At 55.5% G+C, this 8,349-nt stretch overlaps 1 protein-coding gene across 1 annotated transcript; it reads left to right on the forward strand.

Moving 5' to 3' along the window:
- Positions 1-2,125: 2,125 nt before the first annotated feature.
- HES1 (hes family bHLH transcription factor 1) lies at positions 2,126-4,703 on the forward strand. The gene is made up of 4 exons (XM_016136354.2): positions 2,126-2,483; positions 2,616-2,711; positions 2,961-3,048; positions 3,709-4,703. Exons 1-4 carry the CDS (start codon positions 2,376-2,378, stop codon positions 4,257-4,259), a joined length of 843 nt encoding a protein of 280 aa, XP_015991840.1. The 5' UTR covers positions 2,126-2,375; the 3' UTR covers positions 4,260-4,703.
- Positions 4,704-8,349: the final 3,646 nt, after the last annotated feature.

The following is an 8,349-nucleotide window of genomic DNA, read 5'->3' on the forward strand; positions in this document are numbered from 1 at the left end:
GGCGGGGGACGACATCAAAGACGCTCGGCTCCTGGACTGCCCCGAGCCGCCCTAAACTCTCAACCGACGGGAGGGGCGGAAGGAGTGGGGGTGCAGGAGCGGACGACCCCGGCAAGCCGGCTAGAGGGAGGGAGAGCGGCGGCCGTAGCGGCTGGTCGGCCGGAGCAGTGCGCGTCGCCCGCCCTGCGCGGCAAATCCCCCAGGGAGGCCGCCGCCAGAGCCCTGGCGCTCCCGGCCCGGCGCCCGCCACGTGGCACCCGGCGGCGGCGGCGGCGGCGGCTCCTCCCGGCGCGCGGCCCGGCCAGCCGGCAGCACGCAGCCGCCCGCGCCGCCCGCCTCCTCCCGGCCGCCCGCCGGCGGCCTCCCGGGCGCAGTAAGGGGGAGCTGCCAGGCCGCCCTGGACCCCGGGAAGGGGCGGGCGGCGCGAAGCCGCTTTAACCGCAGCCGCCGAGCAGAGGCAGGAGGCTGACCCGGCCGCTTCCTAAGTGCGGTCAGGCATCTCGTGACCGCGGCGGGCGCCTGGGGCCCCGCGGGGGGAGGGAGGGAGGGCTGGCCCCGGCAAGGAGCAAACAAGAAGGCCCCCGCCCCTCCCCCGGGCTGTTGCCAGTGAGGCTTTCGGCGGAGTTAAAACCCCAAGACTGAAATCAGGGGTAGAGTGGGGGGTTGGAATAATTCCCCGCTCTCCACCCTGGGGCGTGCGCTCCCCGCCCGGAAAGGCTGACCTTGGCCGGGGGGAGGCGGGAATGGGGAGTGGTGAGCGCCCGCACTGGGCTCCCAGCCCGTCGCCCCCTCGGATTCCAGCCCCGGCGGGGGCCGGAGGAGGGGGCCCCGGACACACAGACACACACACACACAGACACACACACACCCCCACACGCAGCGCGCGCCAATGAGCCCCAGCCAAGCGCAGGGGGCGGGGTTTTCCCAGGCTCGAGCACAGCAGCTGCTATTTACCTTCTTGGCTTCTCCGGGAGACTAGGAACCAGCCCCCGCGCTCCGCCGCCCGCCGCCACCCCCCGCCTCCCTTCCCCCAGGGCGCGCGCGCACACACACTCACACACGCACGCACACACACATCCTCCCGGCCCGGCCGCAGCCGCGGCGGCAATAAAACATCCTGGCACGTGCTCCGGCTCCAGGCGCGCCCTCGCCGGCCGGCTGATGTCAAACTGCAGCTCGGCTGGTGTAGCTCTTAAAGGGCCCTCGCGCGCCGGATGCCGAGGCTGCGCCCGCCACCCGCAGAACGAAGAGGTGAGAGGCTGCCGCCCTGCCTGCCGCCTCTAAGTGCGGCAGAACCGGGAGCCCGTGGGTGGAAAGAAAAAGAATGGCAAAAGCGCGTGCGCATCCCTGAGGCATTGCCATCAAAGCCCCCACCTCTTGTTCATCTTTCATTTGAAATTCCATTTCCTTTCTGCCCGGTTGGAAATTATTCCGATTGTTTCCTGGGGAAGCGCGGGGTCCAAGGCCACAGCTCCAGAAATGAAATGAGGGGCGGGGATCAAAAACCACCTTGTTCTGAAATATATGGTGGAAGGCATTTTTTTTTATCTGCATGCAAAAAGGAATTTTTTGGTTCTTTTCCTGCATGATCGACTTTCATCTCACCCCCCTCAAATTTCACCTCCCCCCAATTTCTAAGCGAAAAATATAGATGTTTCGGTAACTCGGTCTTATACACATTCACCCTTTTAACCACTGCAAGCATAATCTTTTATATCTGTCCTTCGAATCCTTTAAAAAAAATTTCAAATGAACTTATTAGCGTCAAAGCAGCTTTATTACACATGTGAAAGGAAATAAAGAGCAAAGACCCTCCCCAAATAAAATAAACTAGACTAGAGCAAAACCAATGTGGAAAAAATCCAGCCTAAAGCAAAGCTCAGCAGGGAGAGTAGCAAAGGGTTAAAATCCTTTTGATTGACATTGTAGCCTCCGGTGCCCCGGGCTCAGGCGCGCGCCATTGGCCGCCAGGCCTTATGCCTGGCGGCCAATGGGGGGGCGCGGTCCACGAGCGGTGCCGCGTGTCTCCTCCTCCCATTGGCTGAAAGTTACTGTGGGAAAGAAAGTTTGGGAAGTTTCACACGAGCCGTTCGCGTGCAGTCCCAGATATATATAGAGGCCGCCAGGGCCTGTGGATCACACAGGATCCGGAGCTGGTGCTGATAACAGCGGAATCCCCCATCTACCTCTCTCCTTGGTCCTGGAATAGCGCTACCGATCACAAGTAGCCATAAGATTTAATAAACCCTCAGCACTTGCTCAGTAGTTTTGTGAAAGTCTCGAGTAAAAGGGACATAAGCAAAACATTTTTTTTGTGTGTGAAGGACTCCAAAAATAAAATTCTCTAGGGATTAAAAAAAAAAAAAAAACAGAAAATGCCGGCTGATATAATGGAGAAAAATTCCTCGTCCCCGGTGGCTGCTACCCCAGCCAGTGTCAACACGACACCGGATAAACCAAAGACAGCATCTGAGCACAGAAAGGTAAGGGCAGTACCTGTATCTCTCTGCAGCCCCAAGAAATTAAGCTGGAGTTGGGGGCTCTTATCCCTTGGAAACCCCGGAGGAAATGGCAGATCCCATGGGAACTCAGGGTTTGTTTTTATTTCTTTACAGTCATCAAAGCCTATCATGGAGAAAAGACGAAGAGCAAGAATAAATGAAAGTCTGAGCCAGCTAAAAACACTGATTTTGGACGCTCTTAAGAAAGATGTAAGTGAATAATTTTGTCTTTTTTCAATTAAAAAAAAAAAAGAAATGCCATTTCTCAGGTACTACTAAGAATGAAACTCCGTCGTCGGCGGATCTTCCCCTCCAACATTGCTTTTTCTGAGGTGGGAGGGCCTGGCCCCTTTGGCTGGGGTCTGGGAACGTCTGGGCCGCGGCTGGAGGGAGGACCCCCAGCACTCCGAGGCTGTTGGCGGGGATCTCACTTTATTCCTTGCCTCCTCTTCTGTGCAGAGTTCGCGGCATTCCAAATTGGAGAAGGCAGACATTCTGGAAATGACAGTGAAGCACCTCCGGAACCTGCAGCGGGCACAGATGACGGGTGAGGGCGGCTTGCCGCGTCCCCCTCTGCGGGCGTCCCTCTCGCCCCGCGGTGATTTCTTCCAGACTTCCGCCCGTGGTTGTGAGAGGCATTGAGCTACATTTTACGGCCTTGGCTCATTCTTGCGTTCCCACGGTCTGGGGCTTATTTATAGCCACAACTCCAAGTTGTTACTGTTCCGGAAAGGGAGGGAGAGAGGTTGTAGCGGCGAGGGCGGCAGGCGGCTTGACAGTGGGGGAAGCGGGTGGGGGCGAAAGGACTTGGAACTGGCGGTTTTGAGCTGCGTTGGAGCCTGGAGGTCATCTGGTTTAGCACTCCCTCCTCCCCCATTACAAAAGGGGAAATGAGGTTCGGATGGCGAGGAAAGGGGGAAGGGCATTACCCAAGGTCACATCGCGCGCGCCGAGAGTTGGGGGGCAGATATAGGGCCAAGATCGATTTAAATAGAATGACAGAGACTGGAAAAAGGGAGCGTCTTGACTTAGGTCGCCGTGCGAATGTGGAGAGGCAGAGGGTTTTTCTAAACCCATTCCCCTAGCCAGAGGCAGTTCTGCGGGCCCACTGGTCAGGGAGGCACGCCGCGGGGACCTCCCAGGGCGGAGGCAGTGGCCTCGAGGCCAGGGCCTTTCGGTGACCTGTCTGTCTCCTTCTGGCCTGCAGCCGCGCTAAGCACAGACCCGAGCGTGCTGGGGAAGTACCGCGCGGGTTTCAGCGAGTGCATGAACGAGGTGACCCGCTTCCTGTCCACGTGCGAGGGCGTTAACACCGAAGTGCGCACCCGACTGCTCGGCCACCTGGCCAACTGCATGACCCAGATCAACGCCATGACCTACCCCGGACAGCCGCACCCAGCCTTGCAGGCGCCGCCCCCGCCCCCGCCAGGACCCGGCGGGCCGCAGCACGCGCCGTTCGCGCCGCCGCCTCCGCTCGTGCCCATCCCCGGGGGCACGGCGCCCCCTCCCGGTGGTGCGCCCTGCAAACTAGGTAGCCCCGCGGGAGAGGCGGCTAAGGTGTTTGGCGGCTTCCAAGTGGTGCCAGCTCCTGATGGCCAGTTTGCCTTCCTCATCCCCAATGGGGCATTCGCTCACAGCGGCCCTGTCATTCCAGTCTACACCAGCAACAGCGGGACCTCTGTGGGCCCTAACGCAGTGTCGCCTTCCAGCGGCCCCTCGCTCACGGCGGACTCCATGTGGAGGCCGTGGCGGAACTGAGCGGCTCAGGCCACCCCTTCCCCTAAACTTCCCAACGTATCTCTCCTCCCTCGGGGACACTAAACAGGAACTTGAACGCTGGAAAAGAAGAGGACTTTTGTGATTAAGTGGTTACTTTGTTGTTTTTTTTTAATTTCTAAAAAGTTACTTTTTTTGTAGAGAGCTGTATTAAGTGACTGACCATGCACTATATTTGTATATATTTTATATGTTCATATTGGATTGCGCCTTTGTATTATAAAAATTCAGATGACATTTCGTTTTTTACACGAGATTTCTTTTTTATGTGATGCCAAAGATGTTTGAAAATGCTCTTAAAATATCTTCCTTTGGGGAAGTTTATTTGAGAAAATATAATAAAAGAAAAAAGTGAAGACTTTCATGTCTTAGAACATTATTTCAGAATATGTAATAAAAAAGAGGCTCTTGGCAGAATTTGAATTATCTGAGGATTCCGGAATTGGCTCTTTTGTTATTGAAAGAACTTTTTAAAAAATGCATCAAACCTTTCACCAACCCTCCTGGAACTAAATTCCATTGAATTTGCAAGAACCCTTCTGATATGGCTTCTCTAATCAATTTGTGGTCAAGCCCCTAAAGGATTTTCAACATTATTTTAGTTGCAGTTGGGTAAGCCATTCAGTCCTGAGTGTCATACTAGCTCCTTCTGAGGAAGGTCGAATGTAACTGAATTCATGAAGTTAATGGATCCAGTACCACTGCCCATGCCACATTAAGGGAGGTTCCTGCAGCACTACTCCCCTGGAGTAGCTCACCAATATCCAAAATAAAAACACTCAACTACCACAGCCTCCAGCCTTCAAGGGTTGGAGTCGTCCTTTAATTAGTCCTTAGGTACAACTAGACATTCCCTCGTGCCAGCCTCCAAAACTTTGAAATGCCTCTCCGCACCCTCTTCAAGCAAGCTGAGAAGGTCAACAGATTCCTTCTGCCAAGGGACAGCTAGTTAGACTCCCATGTGGAGCTTGAGTCCAGATGATTAACACCAGACATATGTTTTTGATAAGTTTCTATGCTTGGCTCTAATAGAGAAAGCATGTGGGGGCTGTGCTGGCAGGCACACAGGCCATCTTCCCTTTTTAATACAAACAGCAAGCGACCCCTTCGCTTGGTCATGCCCCATTTCCAGGCAAGATGTGGGCTCCAGATAGGAGCAAAAGGCTTGTCTCGGGTTTCAGCTCACATAACCTTCCTTAACAAGTCCTAACTCAAAGCGGACAGCTTTAAACTGTGCCAGGATCTGCAGGGAATTTCTTCCAAATCCCATCACAAAGGCTTGTCAGATTTTGTCAGATTTGGCCAGGTGTTTGACTGCATCCAGGTGTTGGGGAAATGAAAACCACGAGCCCTACGAGACCAGACACATCAGCCGTGCTGTGGGTCTAGCGGGCTGGTCCTCCTCCTGCACCAGGGCCAGTCTTCCTCCCTGCCCGGCCCCTCCCGCCAGCCTCTTCTCACCCCCCTTCTTTTAGAACGGCTTCTGGGAGGAGAACACGAGGCGGGAGAGATCAATCTTTGAAGCCTTCCTAACAAAGATAAAGCCAACGATTTTCTGTCTTGTTTCAAAAGCTTTACCTCTCCCCCGCCTTGCTCTGGCCTTTCCCACAGGCCAGTGTGGAGAGCAGCTCTATCACAGGAATGATCTAGCAGACAGCAATCAGTTTTCTACTCAAATACCTTCCACCCAGCTTTGGACACAGAGGGAGAAGTTTAAAAGATATTTTTTAAACTTTGGCTCCTATTTGCCTCATTTCGTACATGCGAAAGGGGTCCAACACACCTCCTCCCAAAGAAATTCACACACACAAACACACACCCTTCATCATATTTTCCATGATTTCCTTAGTTTAAACACAAACACAATAACAATTGCTCTATTAAGACACCCGACCTAAGCTCAAATACTTCATTTGGTAAACTTGTCCTCTGGCCCCACTAGAAGTCCTTAACTGTGGTGGTAGCAATAATGGAGACATCAGCATATCATTTTTACAAAAGTATATTTGTGTTCTTAAAAATCCTCACTCTCTCTCTCTCTCTCATACACACACACACACACACACGCACGCGCGCACACACACACACACACACACCGCTGCAATCTACACCAACCTAGGTCTCTTTGTCTTTCCCTGTGCTGAAGAGGAACAACTGAAAAAGTGGATTTTTATTAATATCATAAGTGCACAGATATCTTTGGGGGGAGTAATAAATTTAAAGAAAAGACATAAACATTTGTTCATGTGAAAATAATTGGTAGTTTGAAAATAGTCTCCCCCACCCCCGAAATGGCACTTTTAGATGATTAGAGGAGGCATTCGTTTATGTACAATATAGAGAAAAGAGGGAGACCCTAGGCCTCAAAGGGGATTTTTCAGGCTTTTGTGCCAGCTATGCCGCTAAACTCACTGTGTCACTTCGAATGAGTCACTTCCCTTCTCTGGGACAATTCCACGTCCGTAAAATGAGTGGGTTTATTTCTAAGACCTTGTGCCCTCCTGCACCCAGGCTGTTTCTGGAGTAATTCGTTGGCCGAGAGGCTAAGCTTCAAAGACGACTTCAATCTTGCCCCACCCCCCACTCAGATCCCTCTGGCCTGGCCTAATTATACTGCCTTGGGGCACACCTAGCAGCCCCTCTCGCCAGCCCCGGGCAGTGCCGATAGCGCCAGGAGATAAGGCGACCCCAAGCTCCATGTCCGGATGCGGGCCGCATGTCTCCGTCGCCGTGCGCATTAGCCTCTCAGTGGAGACCTCCCGGGGCCCCGGCCCCCCACAGTCCCGACAGCATCCGGAGCGGGAAAGGCGCTGAACTGGAAGGGGCGGGGGGTTCACCTTGGTCTAAAAGGGAGCCTTGCCTAAATAGTGAATAAGCGTGACTCAAAGGCGCGCCCCCTCCACGCGCCCCATTCCGCCCCACGTGTTTCTGGAGTGGGGTTCCAGGAGTTAAACTGGACCTCCTCATCGTCACCACCACCCCGGGAAACCTGTCATTAAAGCCAATTAACTTTTCCCACACCCCTTGGCCGGTAACAACTCGCTGCTAGCTTCCTCCCCAGCTCCTAACTGCAACCAGATGGGTGGCAAGGCTGCCCCCGCCGCGAGCCCTCCGCGGCGGCCCGGGGGTTCCAGGGTGGCCGCGGGGCCCGCGGCCGGGGCGGGAGCAGGCCAGGGCGGGCGAGCCAGGCCAGCCCCGGCGGCCCTGCGGCCAAGGTGGTTTGCTTAGCAGGCCCGGCTGCTTTCTGGCAGGAAATGAATAGCTCCCAGATGAGCTCAGGCAACCTGAGAGGTCGTGAGAACGGCGCGAACCCCCGCCTGTGCAGCCGGCAGCCTGCCAGGCCGCGGGGGGAGCGGGCGGCGGCGGCGGCGGCGGGAGGCCGGGAGGCCCGGCGGGCGGGCGCGCGGGCGGGCGGCGGCGGGGTGAGAAGGAGGAGGGAGCCGCTGACACACGAGCCCGCGCCCGCTCCCGCTGACAGGCAGGCAGCCGCCCGCGCCCGGCCACCTCCCCCGCTTCCCCCGCCCCAGGCCCCAGCGCCTCCCAAGCAGCAGGCCTTAGCCGCAGAAATGCGGCCGCCCGGCCCCGCCAGGACCTGGGGGTGGGGCCGCCTGCCAGTGTTTTTCCAGTTTTGCCGGTAGCTCTGGCCACATTTAGAAGCCGGGGAAACTGGGCCGAGGCCAGTGTCAGGGCACCAGAGGCCTTCGCGGCCTGCAAAGCTTTGCCAAGCGTTTAGGCCAAGCCAGGGCAAGAGTAGGCAGGAAGGGTGGGGGACAGGGCAAGGGCATCACCGCCTACAAAGTCGTCCGAAAAGAGACAGAGTCGCCAGACAGCAATTCTGGACTTAAAAATGGAACTCATTTCCAAAAACCCTGAATACCTACTAAGTGCCCAGCAAGCGTACTACTGCAAGCACTAAAGCGATACCACTGATTTCCATACGGCCTCTAGCCTCACAGAGTTCTCAGTTTAGCTAGCGAGATAAAGTGACTCATCCCAGGCACCATGTGGCAAGTGCCAAAAATGAAGTTTAAACAAAGGGCACCTCAGAACAGACAGATTAATTCTGATTTGA

This window comes from Rousettus aegyptiacus, unplaced genomic scaffold (genome assembly GCF_014176215.1).
Source record: "Rousettus aegyptiacus isolate mRouAeg1 unplaced genomic scaffold, mRouAeg1.p scaffold_m13_p_4, whole genome shotgun sequence".
Lineage (NCBI taxonomy): Eukaryota > Metazoa > Chordata > Mammalia > Chiroptera > Pteropodidae > Rousettus > Rousettus aegyptiacus.

Bases quoted from the DNA above. Each gene is read 5' to 3' on its own strand.
- HES1 (XM_016136354.2), top strand. From the start codon at position 2,376: ATGCCGGCTGATATAATGGAGAAAAATTCCTCGTCCCCGGTGGCTGCT. The intron at 2,484-2,615 runs GTAAGGGCAGTA...ATTTCTTTACAG, and splicing joins CAGCATCTGAGCACAGAAAG to TCATCAAAGCCTATCATGGA. The intron at 3,049-3,708 runs GTGAGGGCGGCT...TCTGGCCTGCAG, and splicing joins GCAGCGGGCACAGATGACGG to CCGCGCTAAGCACAGACCCG.